Source organism: Jaculus jaculus, chromosome 3, assembly GCF_020740685.1.
Source record: "Jaculus jaculus isolate mJacJac1 chromosome 3, mJacJac1.mat.Y.cur, whole genome shotgun sequence".
Classification (NCBI taxonomy): Eukaryota; Metazoa; Chordata; class Mammalia; order Rodentia; family Dipodidae; genus Jaculus; species Jaculus jaculus.
The window spans coordinates 155816335-155843490 of NC_059104.1; the positions used below are offsets into that span (position 1 = coordinate 155816335).

A 27156-nucleotide genomic window follows, 5' to 3' on the forward strand; every position below is an offset into this window, starting at 1 on the left:
TGAGGTTCTAGAAACACAGGCCAGCAATGTAACTAAGTGACTTGTCTTGAGAGCCCAAAAATCTATTTTCAAGATGCTTCAGTATTGCTGAAATTATATATATATATATTAAAATATTACTAAATATTTTTGTTTCTCTGCATAATTTTGTATATAAATATTCTAATAAAAGAGAAGAACAAGTGGGTATAACATTGTACATGTGGGTTAGAACGCATTATATCCTTGGCACCATACTGTCATGATTGTGTGTTTATCTGGTCTTTAAACTTCATGAATGCAAGGGTCTATTCTGTAGGACCAACCATTTTGTTCTCCATGTATAGTGTAATATGTGACAAGTAATAGAAAAATAATGGGCTTTTAATTTATTTTTGCATAAGAGAGAAGCTTGAAGAACACATTGTGAGGAAGTAACTAGATTTACTAGATAATGCGAATGAAACTCTTGGGGTAGAATTAGTGTCCTTCCTCTTAGAGAGAGGAAAGTACTTCCTCCTTTCCCCACCTCATAGGGAGAAACCAGGAAGCAGGCTGTCACTGGAACCATATTGCCAAAGTCTTGTACTCCTCAAACTCCAGATCTGTGAGATCTGTTATTAGTTATTATAAAGCCTCTCAATGTACAAAATCTGTTGTACTAGCCCAAATGAAGACACATCTTTAAGGTTATGTCCCAGAGACATTGAATATTATTTTTGGGGAAAAAACAAAAAACACAGCCATGAAATGAAATAATGATTTGACTACATGAAATAAAAATAAAAGAATACAGCATTATGGTGTCATTTTTATTGATATGTGTCTGGAATGTTGCTAACCTGTCCTTAGAGGCTAAGGGGACCTCAGGCCATTTGTTGAATGGCTTAATGGAAAAGATAGTAGACTTTCACATTTCTTTCTGTTTATTTATGCTTCGATTTTCATGACTCTGCAAGGCCAAGATAGGATTCTTAAGTTTAAAACAGTAAAGACCTAAGTTTCAGAACTACTAAAAACTCAATTGGTTGTCAAGGGAAATAGTGGATGTCATGCCTGGTTTGATTCCCTGGGCAAGTATTTGGCCTAGCCTGGAAGACTGCAGGCTGTGCCACGCCTCTTTTGAGCATGGTAAGGAGGAGTCACAGTTTATAGATAGCTTAATGCACTTTTAAAGTTTCTTCTAACCTCACAGGAGTTCATGCACAAGTAACTGAGAATGAGATCAGGGAGTTTTAATTGTTCTGTTGAGTGGCAAATGGTGGCTTTCTTGGCTAACTCTGGAATGTGTATTTTGGTTTAAATTTATTGTGTCAGTACTGGAAACAAACGATATTCTCTGTTCTTATGCATGTGCTATGTGTGGGAGCGCATGTGTGGGGCTGTACCTGCATGTGTGAGCATTTGAAGGACAGAGGACAACCTTGCGTGGCATTCCTCGGGAGTACCATCGACCTTCTTTGAGATAAGGTCTCTTAATTTCCTGGAGCTCACTCATTTAAGCTGGACGAGCTGACCATCATACCATCAGCTGTCTCTACCTCTCAGCCCAGGAATTACAAGCATGCACCGTCATATCTAACATTTTTATATGGCTTCTACTCATGCTTGCAAGGCAAGCATTTTCCTGACTGAGCTATTTCCTTAGCCCACACTCTCTATTCTTACATATAAATCTGATTGCCAACACTTTCTGTAAAATGCAGGCATTATTTGATTGCAACTGCTATAGCATCAGCTGGAAGTTTTGCATTTCATTAGCAATCAACTTTTAAAATAAACTGTCCAGTATTAACCGGCAGAAAATAAATGCTTCTTCTTGGAATAGGATTAGGGAAGTTGGCTCCTTTCTTAGGAAAAGCATGTCCCTCTTGGAGGGTTTGGCCAAATGCAAATTTGTTAACATTTATCATGTTCTCTTTTGCTGCCCAACAGTTTTCTTCACACTGTAAACCCAGCAGCAAACAGAATGCTTTACTTTGCACCTATTATAGATTATTTGCACTTAAAGTAAGCGGGGTGGGGGGGGGGGAGAAGCAAAATGTTTTTCACTATTGCCTAGATGTGATAAAACCCTCTATATATGCTTTACCATTAAATCAAGTTTCAGGCAGAGTACTTTTTTATGAAGTGTTAAATCACCTTGATGCATCAGACATATTATATATGTACATAGTTATTTATATAAAAACATATATTTATATTTTGTAGTTTGTACAGATGTAAAATTGCACACATGTACCACTGTGGTCATATTTTTGTTGTAGTACATATAAACTACTTCAGAATTCAATATTTTCTTTGCTAAGGTCACAAATATATTTCAAGGTGATGCCATTTGAAAGTAATACAAAACATGCTTCATTGTATTAACTTTATTTTCAAAAGCAGTATTGAATTTTCTATTATAAATAGTTTTCATGGCACTTAGTTTTCAACATTTGGTCACAGTTTTCTGATGTCTTTAGATCTTTTTTTCTCTTTCTTTTGAGACATAGAGGCAAATTAATAGTTACTGAAGTGTAGAGGTTTCTAAACAAAAGACATGTCACATCTTAGCAAATTCTCAGTCTCTGGCAGTAGGAATTGGCAGAAGTGACTAGAAGCTTCAATTGTGTCTCCTATACAACCCAGTCTTCGGGGACTGATATTTATATATATGAAGAATGTCATTGGAAAAAAAATTAACTATATTTATAGCTGGACAATGTGGCAAAACCTTCAGTCTCTTAATTAGTGATAATGTGAGAAGGACAAGATTTCTTAGTAGATGGAAGAGATAGATACCCTGGGCACTTTCAAATAAAGAAAGTAACAGGTGTGGCGGAGGCCCCTTGGGTTAGCATATTAAGTGTTTTTGGCTTTTGCTAAAAACATGATCAATGTTTCTTTTCTCCTATGCAGTGAAAGCTGCACAGGTCACACAGGCCTGCCTACCCTTCGCCACCCTTTCATAGGATTAATGCAGTTTCTCAAAAAGACCAAATTAACCCAGCTTACAAAAGCTACAGAATAATATAGGACACAAAATCTAAAGGAGAAAATAATTCTATCAGTTTTGTCCATCAAAATTGACTGTCAATAGCATTTGAACTACATTTATAGGATTTGAGTTAGAACAACAAATATCGCATCTTGGAGGGAGGTGGTGCCCCATAAATAAGAGTGTCTGCACTCTTACTTCCTGATCCTTGTTAATTTTATATAAAACCACAGTTGTAATAATGTGCACTGAGGAAGCTCAAAGAGAACTTTTAGAAATGCTATGTGAATGTGAATTCACAGATGAAAAAATAAAAGAGGCTTGGAGAAAAACATCCACATTTCCTTAGGCAAATATGAGTTATAATTTGAACTCTTTGATGTCTTGGCATTACCATACTTGTATTAATTATACATTTCTCATCTTTCCTGTGTTTTTTTGGAGGAGGTAGTGTTAAAATAAGATTTGGCTGGGCATGGTGGTGCGCACCTTTAAGCCCACCAGCCAGGAGGCAAAGATAGGAGGATCGCTGTGAGTTCAAGACCAACCTAAGATGACATAGTGAATTCCAGACCAGTCTGGGCTAGAGTGAAAAGTGAAACCCTACCTTGGCAAACAAACAAAAACAAAAAAACAGATTTGGCATTTACCCTGTTTATTCATTCAATAGTTAACTTCTTCCTAATTTCTTCCTACTGCTAGACAGTTTCCTAGACACTGGATAAACAACAACAGGAAAAAAGAAATCAATTCTCAGTTAGAATACACACACACACACACACACACACACACACACACACACACACATATATGTACACACACACACACACACAGCCTATAAGATGGTGTCTATTACTATCAGCCCTAGTTTCCCCATCAGAGAATGGAAGTACAGAGAAGTCACTGGCCCCTTGTCATGCAACCTCCTTAGTAGGAACAGTGGAGCCTATCTAGGAAGTCGAACACCTGAAAGAGATAAGTAAGTAGATCAATATCCTTTACCTCTATGCTGCATTAACAAACCCGTCCCAAGAATGGCAAAAGGCCAAGCAGCATAGATTCCAAGTTCAGGCCAGCTGGCAAGGGCCACGGGCAACAGTGTGAGCCTCTCATGAGTCAACTGATCTAAAACATTTTTAGAAGCTCCCATGGATAAAGTGCTGCGCTTCACAAGCAGAGACACTGGACCTGGATAAAGACTAACTTTGCAAGGCTACATTTTCTTCATTAGAGAGGGAGTGTTCTTTAACCCAAAAGATGACTGTGTGGCCCACGCAATACAGTTGGAAGCAACTTTGTGCTTTCAGCCTTTGCTGCTTAGTTTCTTCTCTCCGTGTCATTGGGAACTGTCGACCTCTCTAGCTTCTTGTGAAAAGATGGTGTATGAGAAAAAAATGAGGGTATGGGGAACAACGCTTTGTGGTTTGCGTCCTTAATTATGCATTCTAGTTCAACCACCTTAGCTGTTTTTTGCACCCTGAGAATATATTATTTCTATGTTCTTTTGAGCCTATAAGATTTATGAGAAATATGTACAATGTTTGTAAAGGAGAGGTTTCTGCCCTCTACCACAAAAATAACTGTAGATGAAAGGGTATGATTTCCACCTGCTTGTTTATTACAATAAAAATGCATTTACAGAAATAGGCGTTAATGTGCATTAATCATGCAACATATAATTAATTGACAGTTCTATTTACAAGTTAATAAAATTTTCTTAGTTTATGAATTAATAAAATTTTCTTAACTTGGATATTTGAAGCTTTTTTAGGTCTTTTTGGTGTTGGGTCTGCTATTAACTTTTCTCTTATACTATGATAGTATCTTCCAATGTTTATTTGCTGGTGGGAGGGGATATGAATCGCAAGACTATAAAAACATTGCAAGGTGACTTTCCAGAACAGAGTTGAAAGGAAACATTCATTTAGCCTTACTTGTCCTGCATTACTAGTAGATGACAGAGAAGAAGTAAATGTGACTCTTAAAAATGCACATAATCGGGCTGGAGAGATGGCTTAGCGGTTAAGCGCTTGCCTGTGAAGCCTAAGGACCCCTGTTCGAGGCTCAGTTCCCCAAGTCCCACGTTAGCCAGATGCACAAGGGGGCGCATGCGTCTGGAGTTCGTTTGCAGAGGCTGGAAGCCCTGGCGCGCCCATTCTCTCTCTCTCCCTCTATCTGTCTTTCTCTCTGTGTCTGTCACTCTCAAATAAATAAATAAAAATTTAAAAAAAAAACGAAAAATGCACATAATCGGGGGAGGGAGGGAATTACCATGGGATATTTTTTTATAATCATGGAAAGTGCTAATAAAATTTTTTCTAAAAAATGCACATAATCAAAGTCTAAAAGATTTAGGTTGCATTGTCACCAGAATTGGATGGTTTCCAGCCCACCAAGGCAGAAGTTTGTATAGCTCAGTGTTGCTGTCTCTCAACTTGGTTTGGATCCCTATATGCACATTGTAAATTGAAGACAATCATGTCAATAATGCATTTAATACTTGTCCTCCATCTTAGAATTCTACAGAACTTCACGTATTTGATGTTTAGCCTTTTAAGGGTATGTCTTCCAACTTGCACTCAATCATTGGATTTCAGAATATGCACTTTTGAGGGTATTTTTTTCTAGTTTCCTTGTTTTGGAGTTCTGGGGCCTAGGAAAATCTCACCCTAAGTTGCACATACTCCTTATTCTAAGGAAATAAGACACCACTTGAAATGACTTGGGCTAAGCCTTCCCTCGTAGACATGTAGGAAACTATGCGTCCTGTCTGAGTGCCTTGCCTGTGTACTCACTCTGGATCTCTTCCCTGCCACATTGAAATCCTCTTCCTTGAAGGGGTGAGGTTCTGGAGCCAAAGTGCCTGAGTTCAGTTCCGGCGTTGTCTCCTCATAGTTCATTTTCAGTGTTAACACTGAATCATATAAAGAACCACATTACTGAAAGAAGTAGAATGCTTGCCATCAAATAACAATCAGGTTGTCTTAGCTCATTCATAATCAATTTCTGCCAACAACAAAAACAAACAAACAAACAAAAAACAGGGATTAACCAAAAAGAGAAAGATAGGATTTTTTTTTTTAACTATACAGAAAATATTCTCCACCTGTTCCTGTAGTTTGCCAGCGTGAGCCTGTTCAGAGGAGAGAAGTGTGCTGAGGGAAATTCTGCCCCTGCTCCTTAAGGGACATGTGGCTTTTGGGAGCACCGCCTTACTCTTTGAGCCAATCTTTCACTTGTTTGTTGGTAAAGACAGAATTATTGTGTCTTTCCTCATAGGCTTATTGTGCAAATTAAATAGAGTAACGTCTGCAGGATTCTTTGAATCTGGTAGTTGCTCTACAAATGTGAGACTCTTCCTTTTATTCCCAGAAATATTTCTTTTACATTTTGTCTGCCCAGTCATGCTAACCAATGAAGTTTGTTTCTCCATGTTCTAGAGTAATTCTCGGATGTCATCTGTCAGGGTGAGGTTTTTGTTTTGGTTGGCAAAGGGTAAAAAGGACATCTTTATGGTAAATTGGAGCCAAGGGAAACAGATCTGAGTGCTGAACACAGTTTTAACTGGCCTTTCCTCTCTTTGATTGCAGTATGAAGTCAAGGGCAGACAAGTCATCAGTTACTGCCATGAGACAATGACTGGGTGGGTCCATGACGTGCTGGGACGGAACTGGGCTTGTTTCACCGGCAAGAAGGTGGGAAGCCCATCTGTGAAGGTGAATGTAAATGTGGCACACCTTGAAAGACCCGAGAAACAGTAAGTTGTGACAAGAGAAACATACATTTAGTTCTGTTATGGTCTATGTGAGTATGTATTGGTATTCATTGTTGGAAACATTTTTTTTGATTATGCAGAATTCATTTGGCTTAGGAACATAGCCATGTTACATAAACCTTACTGGAAATGTATACTGGCTGATATAACTGATGGAAGAAATTGTTTTTAATTTTTTTTTTAAACATACTCCAAAACACATGGACCAATGGAAGCTTCAAAATAATTAAAGGACCACAGATCCACAAATTGCTAGTAAAGGGAAAAACATGTTATTGGTGGCCATAATATGACATTGCATAATATGTCATGCATGCATATGCTGATATGCCCGAAGTGCAGGGGTTTACAGACTTAAGAAACTTTAAACCTGGCAATAAGTAACTGAAGTCAAAGTGCCTGGCGTTTCTGCAGCCTGCGGTTTTGTGCTACGTCAAAGCATCAGAGCCTGGACAACTTGGGCCTGTTGCTTTCTCCTGGTAGAGAAGGCTACATGGGACGGTGCCATCAGCTTTCTTTGCCTTCCTCTTGGCCTGCGGACGGCTGGCTGGCTCCTCACGGTGTCCTCCTGTGGCCTTCCTTGACTAATTTTTCATCTCAGGGCAGTAGTTATACTGGATTAGGATCTAAATCATGACCTCATTTGCCTGAATTACCTCCTCAAAGATGCAATCTCCAAGTACAGTCTCATGCTGAGGTATTGCAGTTTAAGCTTTTCACATGGATTAGAAAGGACAGAATTCAGCATGCAACGTGCAGTCAATTTTTTTTTTTTCTCTCAACTTATCTGCCATAAGGGTTCAAACAAGAAATGCCAGACCATTGGATCAACAAGTATTTCCCTTTATGTTTTAGGGAATTTCAAGATATTTGAGACACTATGAAAAAATCAAATATGAGAATTCAGGGCATAGTAGAAGGAGAAGAATTCCACTCCAAAGGCATAGTAGGTGTCTTCAACAAAATCATAGGAGAAAATTTCCCCCAAATAGGGAAAGAGGGGCCAATGCAGATGCAGGAAGCCTTTAGAACCCAGCCAGACAAAACCTGGAAAGAATTTCTCCTCGCCATATTATAATCAAACTACCAAACACACATACCAAAGAAAAAATATTGAAAGGAGTTAGAGAGAAAAATCAAGTTACCTACAAAGGCAAGTCCATCAAGATTACAGCAGATTATTTAACACAAACTTTTAAAGCCAGAAGGGCTTGGAGTGAAGTATTCCAAGTTCTGAAAGATAACAACTGTCAACCAAGGTTACTTTATCCTGCAAAGCTATGCATTCAAATAGATGGAGAAATAAGGACATTCCATGACAAAAGCAGGTTAAAGAAGTACTTGAAGACAAAACCAGCTCTACAGAAAATACTTGAAAGAATCCTCCATGCTTACAAAAAAGAAAAGCACGCATATAAGGAACCTGGAAAAAAAACAAGCAATACTCAAATACTAGTAAACACAAGAGAGCAAAGGTAGAACCGGAACCACAAAAATAAAAGGCAAACATAAAAACACACCTTTCAATAATACCTCTTAACATCAACGGCCTCAATGCCCCAAACAAAAGACATAGGTTTGCAGACTGGGTTAAAAAGCAGGATCCTACAATTTGTTGTCTCCAAGAAACTCACCTTTCTACAAAGGATAGACATTATCTTAGGGTGAAAGGTTGAAAGACAGTGATTCAAGCAAATGGGCCTAGCAAACAAGCAGGGGTTGCTATCCTAATATCTGACAAGGTAGACTTCAGTCCAACGTTAGTCAAGAAAGGTAAGGAAGGTCACTTTACATTGATTAAGGGCACACTCCAACATGAGGACATTACAATCCTAAACATATATGCACCTAATATGGGGGCTCCCAAATTCATCTAACAAACACTATTAGAACTAAAGTCACAGATAACACCAAACACAGTGGTGGTAGGTGACTTTAACACCCCACTCCCATCAATTGACATGTCATCCCAGGAAAAAATAAACAGAGAGGTATCTGGACTAAATGAGGTCATAGAAGGAATGGGCCTAATAGATATCCACAGGACATTTCATCGAAAAGCTGCAGAATATACATTCTTTTCAGCAGCACATGGAACATTCTCTAAAATAGACCATATATTAGGACACAAAGCACATCTTAACAAATTCAGGAAAATTGAAATAATTCCTTGCATTCTATCTGACCACAATGGAATTAAAGTACAAATCAATAGCAAGAAAGGCTATAGAGCATACATAAAATCATGGAAACTAAACAATACCCTACTAAATGATGAATGAGTCAATGAAGAAATTAAAAAGGAAATCAAAAAATTCATAGAGTCTAACGATAATGAGAACACAACATACCAAAATCTCTGGGACACAATGAAGGCAGTCCTAAGAGGTAAATTTATAGCTTTAAGTGCCTATAGAGAAATTAGAAAGGTTCGAAGTAAACCACCTAATGCTTCACCTTAAAGACTTGGAAAAAGAAGAACAAAAGAAGAACAAGGCAAACCAAAAATCAGTATATGGGAAGAAATAAGAAAGATTAGGGCTGACATTAATGAAATAGAAACAAACAAAAAAAAATCCAAAGAATTAATGAAACAAAGAGTTGGTTCTTTGAAAGGATAAACAACATTGATAAACTCTTAGCAATTCTGACCAAAAGATAGAGAGCAGAGACACAAATTAATAAAATTTGAGATGAAAAAGGTAACATCACAGCAGATTTCAGAGAAATTAAAAAAATTAGAGACATGCTATAAAAGCATATACTCCACCAAGTATGAAAATCTGAGAGAAATAGATAATTTCCTTTATTTATATGACCTACCTAAATTAAATCAAGTTGAGATTAATCAATTAAATAGACCTATAACAAGCATGGAGATCCAGACAGTTATCAGTAATCTCCCAACTAAAAATAGCCCAGACCTAGATGTGTTCACTGCTGAATTTTACCAGACCTTCATGGAAGAGCTAACACCATTGCTTCTTAAGCTTTTCCAGGAATTTGAAAAAGAAGGAATTCTATCAAATTCCTTCTATGAAGCCAGCATCACCTTGATACCAAAACCAGGCAAAGATAGAACAAAAAAAGAAAATTACAGACCAATCTCCCTCATGAACATAGATGCAAAAATTCTCAACAAGGGCTGAAGAGATGTCTTAGCAGATAATCACTTGCCTATGAAGTCTAAACACCCTGTTTCGAGGCTCGATTCCCCAGACCCATGTTAGCCAGATGCACAAGGGGGCGCACGCATCTGGAGTTCGTTTGCAGTGGCTGAAAGCCCTGGGGCGCCCATTCTCTCTCTCCATCTGCCTCTTTCTCTCTCTGACTGTCTCTCTCAAAGTATTAAAACTACCAAAAAATTTTTTAAAAATCTCAACAAAATATTTGCAAACAAAATGCAAGAATATATCAGAAAGATCATTCACCCTAACCAAGTAGGCTTTATCCCAGAGATGCAGGGATGGTTTAATATATGCAAATCTATAAATGTAATACATTATATAAATGGGTTGAAGGACAAAAATCACATGATCATCTCATTAGACACAGAGAAAGCATTCAACAAAATCCAACATCCCTTCATGATAAAAGTCTTACAGAGACTGGGAATAGAAGGAACATATCTCAATATATTAAAAGCTATTTATGACAAGCCTACAGCCAACATATTACTAAATGGGGGAAAACTGGAAGCTTTTCCACTAAAATCAGGAACAAGACAAGGGTGTCCACTGTCCCCACTTTTATTTAATATAGTTCTGGAAGTCTTAGCCATAGCAATAAGGCAAGAGTCACACATAAAAGGGATACAAATTGGAAAGGAAGAGATCAAGTTATCATTATTTGCAGATGACATGATTCTATACATAAAGGACCCTAAAGACTCTACTAGCAAACTATTAGGGCGGATAAAAACCTACAGCCATGTAGCAGGATACAAAATAAATACACAGAAATCAGTAGCCTTCATATATGCTAACAACAAACACACAGAAGATGAAATCAGAAAATCACTCCCATTCACAATTGCATCCAAAAAAATAAAGTACCTTGGAATAAACCTAACCAAGGAAGTAAAGAATCTATACAATGAGAACTTTAAAATACTCAAGCGAGAAATTGCAGAAGACACTAGAAAGTGGAGAAACATCCTTTGTTCCTGGATTGGAAGAATCAATATTGTGAAAATGACAATCTTACCAAAAGCAATCTACACATTTAATGCAATCCCTATCAAAATTCCAAAGACATTCTTCATGGAAATAGAAAAAAAAATTCAAAAATTCATTTGGAATCACCAAAAAACCTCAAATATCTAAAATAATATTGAGCAACAAAAATAAGGCTGGTGGTATCACCATACCTGATTTTACCCTATACTACAGAGCCAAAGTAACAAAAACAGCGTGGTACTGGCACAAAAATAGACATGTAGATCAGTGAAACAGAATAGAGGACCCAGATGTAAGTCCAGGTAGCTATAGCCACCTGATATTCGATAAAAATGCCAAAAATATTCACTGGAGAAAAGACAGCCTCTTCAGCAAATGGTGTTGGGAAAACTGGATATATATCTGTAGAAGGATGAGAATAGATTTTTCTCTCTCTCCATGCACAAGAATTAAGTCCAAATGGATTAAAGACCTTAACATCAGACCTGAAACTCTGAAACTGCTAGTGGAAAAAGTAGGGGAAACCCTTCAACATATTGGTCATGGCAAAGACTTTCTGAATACAACCCCAATTGCTCAAGCAATAAAACCACAGATTAATCACTGGGACCTCATGAAATTACAAACATTTTTCACTGCAAAGGACACAGTAAATAAAAGAGGCATCCTACAGAATAGGAAAAAAATCTTTGCCAGCTATACATCTGATAGAGGATTAATATCTAGGATATACAAGGAACTCAAAAAGTTACATAATAAGAAACCAAATAAGCCAATTAAAAAATGGGCTATGGAGCTAAATAGAGCATTCTCAACGGAAGAAATACGAATGACATATAAGCATCTTAAAAAAATGTTCTACATCACTAGTCATCAGGGAAGTGCAGATTAAAGCTACATTGAGATTCCATCTCACTCCTGTCAGATTGGCCACCATCCTGAAAACAAATGATCATAAATGTTGGCGGGGATGTGGAAAAAGAGGAACCCTTCTACACTGCTGGTGGGAATGCAATCTGGTCTAGCCATTGTGGAAAACAGTGTGGAGGTTCCTAAAACAGCTAAAGATTGATCTACCATATGACCCAGCTATAGCACTCCTAGGCATATACCCGAAGGACTCATCTCATTTCCTTAGAAGTACATGTTCAACCATGTTTATTGCTGCTTAATTTATAATAGCTGGGAAATGGAACCAGCCTAGATGTCCCTCAACTGATGAGTGGACGATGAAGATGTGGCACATTTATCCAATGGAGTTCTACTCAGCGGTAAAGAAAAATGAAGTTATGAAATTTGCAGAAAAATGGATGGATCTGGAAAGGATTATACTAAGTGAGGTAACCCATGCCCGGAAAGCCAAGCACCACATGTTCTCTCTCATATGTGGATCCTAGCTACAGATGATTGGGCTTCTGCGTGAGAAGGAAAATACTTAGTAGCAGAGGCCATTAAGTTAAAAAGGGAGATATAAAAGGAAGAGAAAGGAAGGGAGGAGGGTACTTAATAGGTTGGTATTGTATATATGTAAGTAAAATGATTGAGATGGGGAGGTAATATGATGGAGAATGGAATTTCAAAAGGGGAAAGTGCGGGGGGTAGGGTATTACCATGGGATATTTTTTATAATCATGGAAAATGCTAATAAAAATTGTGAAAAGATTAAATAAAAGAAAAAAGAAAGGACAGAATTCAGCGTGCAACGTGCAATCAATGTTTTTTTTCTCTCAGCTTATCTGCCATAAGGGTTCAAACAAGAAATGCCAGACCATTGCATCAAGTATTTCCCTTTATGTTTTAGTTAGTTGTGAAAGACACCAAAATCCAAAGCCATGTGATCCTGACAGTGAGTGACTGGAGCAGAGGGATGCACGACTCCCACCTGTCACTCAAAGTGCAAACCATCATGGGAACTAATCTGCCCCTTTCCTTTTCAGTTTACTCTTTTTTGGTTTTCTGAGGTAGGGTCTCAGGGTAGCTCAGGCTGACCTGGAATTCACTATGTAGTCTCAGGGTGGCCTTGAACTTTCAGCAATCCTCCTACCTTTGCCTCCTGATTGCTGAGATTAAAGGCGTGTGTTGCCATGCCCTGCAAGTTTACTTTTTAAATAGTTTTGTTTGACTTGATACTTTAGCAGCACATATCCTAATAAGCTATTCACTTTGAAGCTACTCTTCTGGTATGCTTGTGCACATGTCCCTGAGTTGACACTACACATTTTCTCCTTTACCAATGACGCTTCTTTACATCACCTTACCCATAAAATGAATATTTGGAGCTAAGTTACTTTTAGGTTCTCTTTCAGCTCTTAGTACTCAGTTATCCTATAGTAGGTTATATTGTTTTTAATCTCCTTAAACTTAAGCACCAAAAATAATAGTTAATGATGATATCTTGTCCTGACTTAATGTTCCCATTAGTCTAGGAGGTTATGCAAGAGGTTATGGTTACAGATACTGATATCAGTACAAAGGTGACTTGGGAAATAATTAAAATATTTTCAGTTACAATTTAAAATTTACTCTTGTGCCTAAAGAAATGCACAGTTACAGCTTGTTTTTCTTGTGTTAACAAAACTAGGACAGGTGATTTTATTCCTTAGTTAGTAAAGGTACTTCTCAGATTTCACACCTCACACTGAGATAGAATTGTGAAAAGAACATTAAAGCATTATAAATATGGCTGCACAGTCCGTCTTTTCTTATTTTCTGTAATGCTCTGTATCTCCTTGACTATATCAAAATAATTTCTCTACAATTGTAAATTAAAACTGAAAGAAAAGTTCATCTTATGCCTAAAATCTTACATTGGGTTTATCTTGCTTTCCAATATTGAATGCTGATGCACATGTTGGATGGTAAGATATACTTCAAACTACAGAACTTTTTCTTTTTTGCTTGTTTTTCTTTAGAATATTTTAAAATAAGAACCATAGTGTGGTACATAATTACTGTTAATGTATAGGATTGACATATCTTTGAACTAAGTGAATAATTATGTTTTCCTTTTTGTCAACATGCTCCTTGTTATTTTTACATCTGAAGTCAAACATTTCTGATTAAAAAGGTACTTCTCAAATTTTAATGTTTTTGTGAATTAAATGAGGACTTATTATGGTATAGATTCTGGTTTAGGTGGTAGGAGTTGAGTAATGCCTACATTTTTTTTTTTTAATTTCCAGAAATTGCTGCTAATGATTTTCAATAACAAGGACATAAAATTCTATGGAATTTCTTTTGAGTTGTACATTTGCACATTACATACAGTTTATGTCTCCTTCTTTATTTTTTTTATAATAGTTATAAAAAGAATAGGGTATAAAGGGGCATTCCAGAAAGGCAATATTGTCTTTCCACCTGCAGAGACAAACATAGTTTGCCTTAAAATATGTATATATGTGTAACATAATTAAAATATATGTGTGTGTTTTACAATAATTGAGTAATTATAAATTTGTTTTTAAAAAGTTAGCATAATGGAAATCCTCTCCATATAACTAATTACTCTGCACATTTTTTTTAAAAAAATGCTTTCTTTATTTATTTGACAGAGAGAGAGGCAGATAGAGAGAATGGGCACACCGGGGCCTGCAAGAAAATTCCAGATGTGTGTGCCCCCTTGTGCATCTGGCTTACGTGGGTCCTGGGGAATTGAACCAGGGTCCTTAGTCTTCACAGGCAAATGCCTTACTGCTAGCTATTTCCCCAGCCCTACACTTAAAAAAAAATATTTTATTTATTTATTTATTTGACAGAGAGAGAGAATGAGTGCACAAGGGCCTTCAGCCACTGCAAACAAACTCCAGATGCATGAGCCCCCCTTGTGCATCTGGCTAATGTGTGTCTTAGAGAATTGAATCAGGGTCCTTTAGCTTTGCAGGCAAATACTTTAACAACTAAGCCATCCCTCCATCCCCTCCAGCCCTACATTTTTAATTTTATAAACCATGTAGTAATTAAATATTAATATTATTTTAATCATTCCCTTGTTTTGGAATGTTTATCTAGATTGTTTCCAACCTATCATCATTATAAGTGTTTTATTGAAAACACACACACACACACACACACACACATATATACATATACATGTTGGTTAATTTGAAATTTTATGAGAGACATTATAGTTTTACATGGCTTACGCATATTGATCCTAAAAGAGCATAACACCTTCTCCTTAGATATACAGAACATGAGTATCTATATTAATAGAGTCTATAGTTGAAACAATCTCCCTCTTATTGGCAGATATTCTAATAGGCTCTACAAATATAACCACAATTTTGTGAAAGCTATCAATGCCGTTCAGAAGTTTTGGACCGCAACGACATACAAGAAGTATGAGATGCTTAGCCTGAGAGATATGATCTGGAGGAGTGGTGGCCACAGGTCAAGAATACCAAGGTAGTAAAGTGCCTCTCCTTTCCACTAATAAGAACATTGGTGTTGAATTCAATCCTTCCTTCTAGTCAGCCCTATCTAGATGGCCCATCATTTTACAGTCATCCCAATTTAACCATTTTTTTCCATCTCCCTTTCTAGTCATCCATATTTGCTTTCCAAGTCTTGTGCTGGGGTTTTGCTTTCATGATGTCTGTTGTTTTTCTTATTCCTCTTCTCTTATTCCTCTGTGTGCACTCTAGGTTTCATCCTATCTTCTGTGGATTGATTGGTCCCCAGCCCCTGTCTGTGTTCCTGTATCTTAGTCCTCCTCTCCTCCCTGTCCTCATTTTTAGCCACTCTTTGAGATACTGTCAGGTTCATCTTTCTATAATCAGCTTGACTGTGTTGCTGATACTGTTTAAAGAATAGATTTTCCCTGGTAACATAAGTAACCAAATGTGACCATGACTGTATTGTTATGCATTCTAACAGTATGAAACATTTTGTTTTTTCATTTTACCTCCATTTAGGCCATTTTTGTTCTCTCAGATAGACTTCAATGTGCCACGTTTACATATGTCACTGAAAAAAAAAACCTAAAAATATCAGTGCTTTAAGGTGCAGGGGGAAAATATTTATTGTTATACCTTCACTACCCTCAACCAGAGTGGCATCTGTGAGCCTTAATTTATATATTCCATAGTGTCTTTCTTCATTGTGAGATTATATATAATATTTGAACAGCTGATTAGGAAATCTTTTTAAATTTTATCTTTTCCCCCAAACTGTGACTAGATATATGAAAGATTGTGTTCTCCCAGCACTTGTTTAGTATCTAAGGATATTATGAAATATCAAAGCTTTCTTTCGGAGAAGCCAGTGTATTACTGAGGAGAAGAAAACCGGAAACCAGTAGGGAACTTATGGGGGCTGATAACTTATGCAGGTAGATTATCTTCCCTTAGTATATTAACGCATTTTCCATTTCTCAAAGTATTAAAAAAGTTAAATAAATATTCCTGAATATCTATGGAGTCCATTTTGCAATTTTTTACTATTACAACATATCATCAAACGATTAGCTTTTCCAACTAAATGAGATGCATCACTAACATTTTCATCTGCAGATCAACTCTCAATACTTTAGCATTTTTTTGTTATGAAACTGCCGTGGAGGTTTTTTTATTCAACTAATTGCATTGTCCTGAGTTCTGCCCCTCCCTTAAAAGAATCTTCTGTGCAAAATTTGGAAAGAGAGTATCTCTTTTTGAATTTGTTAAGTGGAATCCTGATGAGTCTGTGAAAGACTGTAGTTGAGACCTGCTTAACAAAAACCCAGGAGAGCCTCCAGAAGAGAGGGAGGTGCCCTGACTTCTTGGAGTCTCTAGAAGGAAGGGAGTTGGCACTGAGTTCCAGGAGCCTCCGAAAGGGAGAGAGTTGTACCTGACTTCCGGGCCTGGCTCCTGCTTGGCGGCGCTCTTGCCACAGTTCCATGCTTTGTTTCTGAAGTACTCTTTCTCTCTTTGACTCTCAGTCTTCTCACCCTCCTTTGTATTAGAGAATGACCAGCTTTATGAAGGGCTGCTTTTACTACTAACATACCATACATAGAAAGTCTAAGATAAGTGAAATCAAATAAAAAAGGGGAAGTTTTCAGTCTCTTTTTTACGTTAGTTCTGTTGTATAAACCCAATGATTTAATAGAAGGCCTTAAGGGTTCTATTTATTTATTTGTTTGTTTGAGAGCGACAGACAGAGAGAGAAAGAGGAAGATAGAGAGAGAGAATGGGCGCACCAGGACCTCTAGCCACTGCAAGCGAACTCCAGATGTGTGCACCCCCTTGTGCATCTGGCTAACATAGGTCCTGGGGAATCGAGCCTCGAACCGGGGTCCTTAGTCTTGACCAGCAAGCGCTTAACTGCTAAGCCATCTCTCCAGCCCCCTTAAGAATTCTTAATCTGAGGCATAAGGAGTCAGAGAAACTGCTGAAGCTATACTCAACTAATACTCATGAGCATCGCTCTAATCTGAACTTTTTACCAGATTCCTAAAAATTTGGGGGCAAAACCATGAAGATTTAATAACATACTTTATCTTTAAAATGTTTGTAATTCTCACTTTAGTAACCCCACCTTCCATACTCCTCTTTCTCTTTCTTCATTTTTATGCCTCACTTTTGTCTTCCCTCATTTGGTGTGTGTGTGTGTGGTGGGAAAACTGTCTGTGTTAGAGGGTGGTAAGAAGATGAAAGTTAATATGTAAATGCCAGTTGTTGTGCCAGATAATCACTTCACAGCGCTAACATCTCACTTAGTACTCTTGATGACGTGAGTGAGCAATGATGGTGGTAGTTATCATAGTTGCCATTTATTAAGGACTGAGCAACAGGTACTTTTCTATTGTTGGATTATCATTATTATCATTATGATTATTACATTCAATTTGAAATAAAACCCTTTGATGTAGGTTTAAGTATACTCATTTTAATAAGAATAAACTATGATATGAAATTCTTTTCAGAATTTCACATGACTGGTAACCTGTAACCAACACTATCTTTCCGAGTTCAAGATCACTGAGTCTTGTGTTTTCTTGTTACCCTTTTATATGCATCTTGAACTTATCCCTCATTTCTCTTTTTTAAATATATTTTATTTATTTGAGAGAGACAGAAAGAGAGAGAGATTGGGCATGCCAGGGCCTCCAGCCACTGCAAATGAAGCCCAGATGCATGTGACCCCTTGTGCATCTGGCTTATGCAGGTCCTGAGTCCTGGAGAATCAAACCAGGATCTTTTGGCTTTGCAGGCAAACACTTTAACTGCTAAGCCATCTCTGCAGACCGCCCCCGCCCTCCCATTATTGATCAATGTATGTCTGAAACTAAAACTAACATCATGAAGACATTGTCACTGCCCAGAGGAAAAGTATATGACAACTGTTTACCTAGTTGTTATATAACTGACACATTATATAATAGAAACATTGAAACATTTATGGGACAAGGGATCTTTGGGCCTGACTGTAGATCCTGTCTATTTCTGTGGTCTAATTCATAGAGTCAGAGGTTTGCAAATAATTGTCTAAGGAAAGACCTTATGTTGAGTTCAAGTGTATATTTCCTTCTAGGGTCAAACCTGCACCAATAACTGATGAAATACTGAAAAAGATTGCACATTTGCCAGACTCTTGGGACTGGAGAAATGTTCATGGTGTCAATTTTGTTAGCCCTGTTCGAAACCAAGGTAAAACAAAAGTTCTCATTAACTTATTCCAAGTTTTTTGTTAAACATTTGTTATGTATTGGGCACTGGGATGGATTTGGAAATATAGTAATGAAACGGACATGATTTACTTTAGTAAAGCAATGGAGGCCAGGTGTGATGGCGCACGCCTTTAATCCCAGCACCCGGGAGGCAGAGGTAGGAGGACTGCCATGAGTTCAAGGCCACCCTGAGACTACATATTGAATTCCAGGTCAGCCTGAGCTAAAGAGAGACCCTACCTCAAAAAAAAATAAAAATAAAAAGAAAGAAAGAAAGTAAGTAAGAAAGAAAGAAAGAAAGAGAAGAAAAAAAGAAAGAAAAAGAAATGGAGGCCATGTGTGGTGGCATATATGGGGAAGATTGATGCAAGAAATTGCCACTTTGATGCCAGCCTTAGACTACATAGTGAATTCCAGATCAGCCTGGGATAGAGCAAGACCCTACCTTGAAAACTCAAATAAATAAATAAAATGGCCTCTGAATTCTCACTCCATCCTTTTTGATCGCTTTGGCTAGAAGATGTTCTTTCTAGCTGAGGATAGCATCCTTTCTGTTGTTTTTCAGGCAGCTAGGAACTCATTGGCCTGGCTGGTGGGAGGCACTCCTATAGAAATACATAATTGCAAATACTTAAAATTGGTTTCCTTTCTAATGGAAATAAGAGTGGTTTTTTCAAATTCTTGGATACCTGTCCTCCTTCTCTCATCATTTAGTCTTTAGTTACACATGATCAGAAAACAGATCATTGAACTTTCATTTAACTGTGTAACAACGTTTTAATCCATTTTATATTAAAATACAGCATCTGATGGTACATATTAACTCAGCTTCCCAAGTCAGCTCCTGGAAGCAGGATCCACGATTGCCAAGTTATCAGTAGAATTGACTTTTACTATTTTCAGAAAGTTGATACTGAATGAGATGACTTAACAAAATTCCCCTTACCCTCAGCTGATAATAAATAAACTTGCTATTCTAAATTTTAGTCGATAATTACTCAGAGAATAATTTCTGTAATGTAGCTTGTATATACCTATTCTGAAAATCTGAAATGCTCCAAAATTTGAAACTTTATACAATTTTTTTGGATTTCAGATATTTTAGTTGGGAACACTGAACTGGTAAAAGTCCAAACAAATGCTCATTTTGAAGATAATCCACACATCTAATTAGTTACTGTAAAATAGATATATAGTATTTGCTGTCTGAAAATTTAAATTAGTGAATCCTGGAAGAAGCATGGTGGCTCACACCTTTAATCCCAGCACTTGTATGGCAGAAGTAGGAGGATCAGAGTGAATCTGAGGCCAATCTGAGGCTACATAGTGAATTGCAGGTCAGCCTGGGCTAAAGTGAGACCCTACCTCAAAAAACAAACAAACAAACAAACAAAAACCCACTGGGTATGGTGGCACATGCCTTTAATCCTAGCACCTGGGCCAGAGGTCGGAGGGTCACCATGAGTTTGAGCCCACCCTGAGAGCACATAGTGAATTCTAGGTCAGCCTGGGCTAGAGCTACACCCTACATCAGGGAAAAAAGAAAAGAAAAGAAAAGAAAAAAGAAAAGAAAGGAAAGGAAAGGAAAGGAAAGGAAAGGAAAGGAAAGGAAAGGAAAGGAAAGGAAAGGAAAGGAAAGGAAAGGAAAGGAAAGGAAAGGAAAGGAAAGGAAAGGAAAGGAAAGGAAAGAGAGGGAAGGAAGGAAGGGAAGGGAGGAAGGAAGGAAGGAAGGAATGCAGGCCAACCAAACCAAAAAAAAAAAAAAAAAGTAAAAGAAAAACACAACAAACAAACCTTGTTCCCCCCCAGACAAAAACAGGACTGGAGGTTGCTCAAGATAATTTTGGATCTCAATTTGTATCATCCCAGCTCTCCTTAATCAAAGTTCTAATCAGTTATTCAGTCTGATCAACCTTCACCATCCATGTGGCTTCTTCACGGAACTTCAGTTATAAATTGGAAGTGAACGTAAATGTTGGATGTTAAAGAGGATCGAAACTAACCGTCTGTACTATCATGTCAGATCCTTGAGAAATGCTGTGTTTCGAGGTTCCTCTTTTGAGTTCCTTTTGCTTATTTAATTTTTTTGCTTATTTGAGAGAAAGAGAGAGAGAGGAGAGAGAGAGAATGGACATGCTGGGGCCTCCAGCCACTGCAAACAAACTCCAGACACATGTGCCGCTACGTGCATCTAGCTTACGTGGGTCCTGGGGAATTGAACCTGGGTCCTTATGCCACCCAGGCAAGCCACTTAACACCTAAGCAGTCACTCCAGACTTTTGTTTTTGTTTTTTAATGCTGTAGATTAGAAAAGACGAAAATTATTTTCTCTCCCTCTTCTTTGAGGTACTTAGAAATTTCTACTAACTTTAACAATGCCAGTCTTCTATATAATCTGAACTGCAAATTAGCTATAGTGAAGAGCATTCCCAGCTTTTCTCTAATCAGAGAACAAATACAGATGAAAGTGAAAAGAACTTTTGGAAAGAAAAATGAGGTTTTTACAGTTATATAGACTTAAATACAGCAGCTTTTTGAACCTGCCTGATAGCTAACTTCTCTTTAAGCAGGAGGGGAAGAGAAGAAAATGAGTGAGGTGTTGTTTTTTTTTTTTTTTTTCCATCACAAGCTCTTAGGCAATACAGAGAGTTTTCCTAGAGTTAAAATACAGTCTATTTCAGTCTTGGTTTTAAATGCTGCTTACTGGAGCAGGAAGGCCTTCAATTGTCTACTCCACCTAATCTACTGGCACAAAGATAACAGTAAATGACCAAAGGCCATGGGGCCTCCCCAGTCACACAGCTAATGAGGGCCAAAGCAAGAGAGGAGGGACAGAAGGGGAATTGGGACTCTTCTGTGTGGTCTCCACTGCTAGAAGATGTGGGCCTTGTGAAAATTCACATTTGTACCTTGGAGATTTGTGGACACACCGATGAGCTCTCACTGAGTGGCACCCACGTGTTTTTCTTTACTGCCTTGTGTTCTAGGTCTTAAGGGACCAGCCTTTTCTTTTGAAAGCTGGCAATAATTACTTTGGCAACTGACTCTCTTCCTGGAAAGTTAGGGGCCTAAGGGAGATTTTCTCATTCCTTTGATTTTTCTTTGTAAAGGGAACCCATCCTGAGCCCTGGAATGTACTTGTGACCTGTCCCTCCCATAGTGGCTAATGGTCATATAATGAGGGCTTAATGATTAATAATTAGAGAGGTCATTTTCTTGGCTGTTACAAGCTAAGATTGCTTTATGATGGGGTGTGAAGATATGGCTCTCCTGTTAAGAGCACGTCCTGAGCAAGCATGAGGGCTTCAGAGGGACTGATAGATGCTGCTGAGTTCCCCAGAACCCGCGTAAATAGCTGGGTGTGGCTGCCACCAGAGAATCACTGGGGCTTGGGAAAATGCAAGCCCTAGAATCAGTAAAATGATTCACTATCATGGAAATAAGTGAGTGAACAATTGAGGGGGACCTGGCATTTTACCATTTTACACACACACACACACACACACACACACACATACACACACACGAAAGCGAAAAAGAGAACAAAAGGGAAAGCTAGATAGATAGCCATAAGGATACTGTGTCCAGGTATTGATTTATCATATTATTACTGCTTCTAAGCCTTGGTGTCTAATGAGAGGAATACTGGCTTTGGCCTTTTGATCACATATCACATCTGTTCTGAGATTCGTTCATTTGGTAGAAGAGTCATTAAGGACAGTAATTTCTGGAGGGATTGAAAAACACAAAGTTGCTATTAATTCCCTTCTATGAAGTGACTGTGACAAGGGAAGAAAAACTGGTGAGGCCAATAATGCAGCATTAAGAGAAACACGACGCTAGCGCCCACCTTTTGTTAGCTGCGCCTCCGTGTCTGAACCCCCTTCACATGTTACCAAGTGAGCAGATCATGCAGCAGATAAATACCAAGCCCACCATTCAAGTGTTTCTCTTTTTATCTTCAAAATAGATTGTTCTCTCAGCAGCATGAGCATTATATGATATAGATAAATCTGAGAGTTTTAGGGAGAGAATTTCAGGGAACATTGGAAATGACAGTAGTTAAGAGGAAATAGGGTTCTTGATAGATTAAGTCCAGGGCGGGCACTATGACCTGGGTAAAGGAGTCTCTTATTAGTGTCTAAGGTTCTGCCTTCTCTACATCTTACAAGTAGGTAGAGGTTGGCTTTTTCCCAGAATTTACTTTATTTCTGGGATATAAGTATGTGACTATTTGTTCATCCTTTGGCTCATGCCTCTCACTGTCATGTACAGAGTTCCACTGTAAAGAAAACATATTTCCTGTGAGCAGCCAAGGAAGTGTCCAGTTTAGTCTGAGGAAAGTAAGCTTAGGGTTTGCTTTTCTTAAATATTTTATTTATTTGCAAACAGAGAGGTAGAGAGATGATGATGATAGATAGATAGATAGATAGATAGATAGATAGATAGATAGATAGATAGATAGATAGATAATATGATGGCATGCACAGCCTCTAGCCACTGCAAATACACACCAGATACATTGCCACTTTGTGTATCTGGCTTTCTGTGGGAAACAGGAGAATGGGTCATTAGGCTTTACAGGCAAGTGCCTTAACCATTGAAGTGTCTCTCCAGCTCTTCCTTAGGGTTTCTAACAGAGTTTTTGATGCTGGAGTTGCAAGTGTCATGGTTTTCCTTTGTCTGTGGAGGAATGTAAATCACTCCTTTGAGAAAGGAAAACAGGATACCTGGTAATACTGAAAAAGCGCCACACTGTTGACTACTTTCTCTGTAAAGATCATTACCAAATTACTCAAGTCAGATTTATTAGAGCCCTCTCTCTCTATGTAAAATGAGTTACTTAACATGTAACTAAGTGTTGTAAATCACATTCACAGTGGAATACTCATCATGTAAGCAATTTACACTTCTCCTGTAAAGCTGTCTTTATCTTTGATTTGGTGTAATCTACATCCCTGTAAAGTGAATCAATTTTAGAAGTAAAAGAGAGTAGGAGACAATAGAACATTAAAGTTATGCTCCTTTCTTTAAAAAAAATCATAATGAGTGGAAGTCCATGCAATCTTTTCTTTTTTTTTTTTTAGCCTCACGATTTGAAGAAACAGAAAAATCATTGTTCTTATATCTAAATTATTCTTTTCTTGAAGTGGTTACTTATTCCTATAAGATGCCTATAAATTTATTTGGTCCTAGCAAGTAGGTCCTGGAGTCTCTTTCTTTAACAGAACACTAATTCTACTCATGAGGATTACCTCCCAAACGGCACATCTACTATTGCCATCATCTTGAGGGTTGGAATGTCAACATGAAGTCTGAGGGAACCTACGCATACCACTGCATTAGAGATTGAATATTTTTTTTCATTTGTTTGGAGGTGTGTATGTGTGCGTGTATTTTGTGTGTGTGTGTTTATGAAGAGACATGCCAGTGTCTCTTGCTGCTAAAAACAAATACCAGCTAACATGGATGACTTGGGAATTGAATCTGGGCCAGCAGGCCTTGCAAACATACACCTTTAAGTACTGAGCCATTTTCTCATCCCAGCATTAGAGACTTTTTTAAGTTTAGTTCACATTTATTCTTCCACATATGTTTCTCAATATGAAGACATACATCCATTCTTCATTATCAACATTGCTGTCCAGAGCATCTCAGGTTCAAAGCTTGTGGATTGAGTCTTATATTGTACTAGTTCGTGATGAACACCTTTCATTATAACCGCATCTCATTGGCTCTGGTTTGTATATGATTCTTTGTGATACCATAAGCATAGTGTTTATGTGTTATTGCTTCTGCAGAATCTTGTGGAAGCTGTTACTCTTTTGCTTCTATGGGAATGCTGGAGGCAAGAATCCGTATCTTAACCAACAATTCTCAGACACCAATCTTGAGTCCACAGGAGGTGGTGTCCTGCAGCCAGTATGCCCAAGGTAAGTGTTGTATGTCAGGTGTTATGTTGTAAGTTTCTTTCCTGGTGTAAGCAGGTGTCATCAGCTAAAGCACTGTAGTAGAGAAAGCATAGGGTTAGTCAAAGAAACTAGGTGCAAATCTGGCCCCATCACTTATCCGTGGACAGTTCCTCATGGAATTCCCTACATCCTGCAGCTTGATGTCAATCATTACTAAGACTGAGTGATTTCTACCTTTGACCATATTACCTAATTGCACAAAGCTATAAAGAGCTGGCATAGGGAGAGAATAAGCATGCGTGGCAGTTTTGCAATATTATAGTTATGCAGTTTGTTTTTTTTTAATTTGAGTATGTGAGAGAGAGAGAAAGAGAATGAGCACAATGGCCTCCAGCCACTGCAGACGTACTACAGACCCATGTACCACTTTGTGTATCTGGCTTACATTTGTCCTGGGGAATTAAATCTGGGTCCTTTGGCCTTCCAGGCAAGCACCTTAACCATTATCATCTTCCAAAATCCAGTTACTATTCAAGCCATATTGTCATCTTTCTAGGAGGATTTTAGCGCTTCATACTTAAGCTTATAGAATAGGCTGTATAGGTAAGATGCATGTAGGAAGCTCTTCTCAAACTGAATGAAAGAGAATCACTACCATTTTAAAGTAGTCTTCTGTCAGCACCAAACTTAATCACTGTCTCCAGTGACTAAGTAACACTTAGTCCAGGTCACCAGTGAAACTGCTGATGAGTGACCACCAGTGGTCCTTTCTTTCTGTCTGAAATACTACACACCAGTATTGTAACTGCCAGGCCCTGGGGGCTTGTTACATATCAAAACTGCTCTTGCCCTCATGACACTTACAGTTAAGCAACAGAAGCCAGTTCATTAATGGTAAGGATGAAAAGCACCAGTGATGACAAGGTGTAGTGTTACATTTGTGTGTCTATCATCAGTCCTGGTTTAAGAGAGAAAAGGGAGAGGTCTGTTGGCAAGAGATTGTCCAAGAAGTCTTATTTGAGGACTAATCAGGCTGTGTGTGTGGCTATTTAGCAGTGACAGAAATCACTAAATTGTTACTTTTTTTTCTTTCTGGTTTTTCGAGGTAGGGTCTCACTGTAGCCCAGGCTGACCTGGAATTCACTATGGAGTCTCAGGCTGGCCTTGAACTCACGGCAATCCTCCAACCTCTGCCTCTCATAAATTGATACTTTTTACATGAAATAATTACTTTAAATCCCAATGAAGGGGTTATTAGCACCCACATTTTACAGTTAAGTGAGCAGTGATACGGAGAGCCTCAATTGTTCATGCTTTGAGATTTGAATCTCTACTGGTTTCACAGCCTCTCCCATTTACCCACTACTATGTTACATCCCTGTTGGGTGCTGAATAAGTATTTGCTAAGTGCCTAGGGCGGGAGGAGAGTTAGTGTGATGACAAGTGAAGATGAGTGAAATGGTATTTAAGTAAGAATAACCTCCATGGGTAACGTATAAGGAATAATGGAGCAGACGAGACAAGAACATGCAGTGCCCTCTTCCAACAAAGGTGTAATAACCATGCACGTTGTTTGTTCGTCCTCAGGCTGTGAAGGTGGTTTCCCATACCTCATTGCAGGAAAATACGCCCAAGATTTTGGAGTGGTGGAAGAGTCCTGCTTCCCCTACAGGGGCACCGATGCCCCATGCAAACTGAGGGAGGACTGCTTTCGCTTCTATTCCTCTGAGTACCACTACGTGGGGGGCTTCTACGGGGGCTGCAATGAAGCCCTGATGAAGCTTGAGCTGGTCCATCATGGGCCCATGGCAGTTGCCTTTGAAGTCCATGACGACTTCATGCACTACCACAGTGGGATCTACCACCATACCGGACTGAGAGACCCTTTCAACCCCTTTGAGCCGACAAATCATGCTGTTCTGCTTGTGGGCTATGGCAGAGATAAGGACACAGACATAGAATACTGGGTTGTTAAAAATAGCTGGGGCACCGGCTGGGGTGAGAATGGCTACTTCCGGATCCGCAGAGGAACGGACGAGTGTGCAATTGAGAGCATCGCCATGGCGGCCACACCAATCCCTAGACTGTAGCATGAGCCTCCCGCATCCGGATCACCATCACTTACACAAAGGAGTGATTCTTTCACAGACTTAAGGCTCCTCAACAGCGGTTCTTGAAGCTTATTACTAGATTTCCAGGAAGAGTTTTGCCTTTAAAATTAAAACCACCTTTGATTTCTATATACCTCTCCATCTCGGTCTGTGTGCTGCATTTTGCTAAGTGGTTTTGACAGACAGTGTTTCTGAATGATGGATAAGCTGTCAAGTAATGGGTTTTTTTACTGATCATTTGTAACTCCACCAGATATTTTGTTTTTCAAAATTCTATATAAAAATACAAACTTATTTTTGAGTTGTATAAATCACATGAAAATTTGGCAAAGATTATTAAAATTTTGAAACATTTTTATAAATGTTTGTTATTTGTGTTATTTCTGTGCATCCTTAAGGTCCTTAAGGGTGCTTTTAGATTCATCTTTGTGACCTGTGAAAGTCGAACTCCTGGTCCTCCAGCTTTCTATTTGCTAAGTGCTGTGATTACAGGCTTGTACCCAGTTTATCTGGTGCTGGAAGTAGAACTCAGGGCTTCATGCATGCTCAACAAACATTTCATTAACCGAG

The 27156-nt window shown here is 38.3% G+C and overlaps 1 protein-coding gene across 1 annotated transcript in view; it reads left to right on the forward strand.

The window, feature by feature from the left end:
• Ctsc (cathepsin C) overlaps positions 1–26948 on the forward strand; it is a 38598-nt gene extending 11650 nt beyond the window's left edge. The window contains exons 3-7 of the mRNA XM_004658259.2: positions 6553–6719; positions 15164–15319; positions 18428–18543; positions 24365–24496; positions 26063–26948. Coding sequence (XP_004658316.2) covers positions 6553–6719; positions 15164–15319; positions 18428–18543; positions 24365–24496; positions 26063–26565 — 1074 coding nt within the window. The 3' untranslated portion in view covers positions 26566–26948. The remainder of the gene's footprint in view (positions 1–6552; positions 6720–15163; positions 15320–18427; positions 18544–24364; positions 24497–26062) is intronic.
• Positions 26949–27156: the final 208 nt, after the last annotated feature.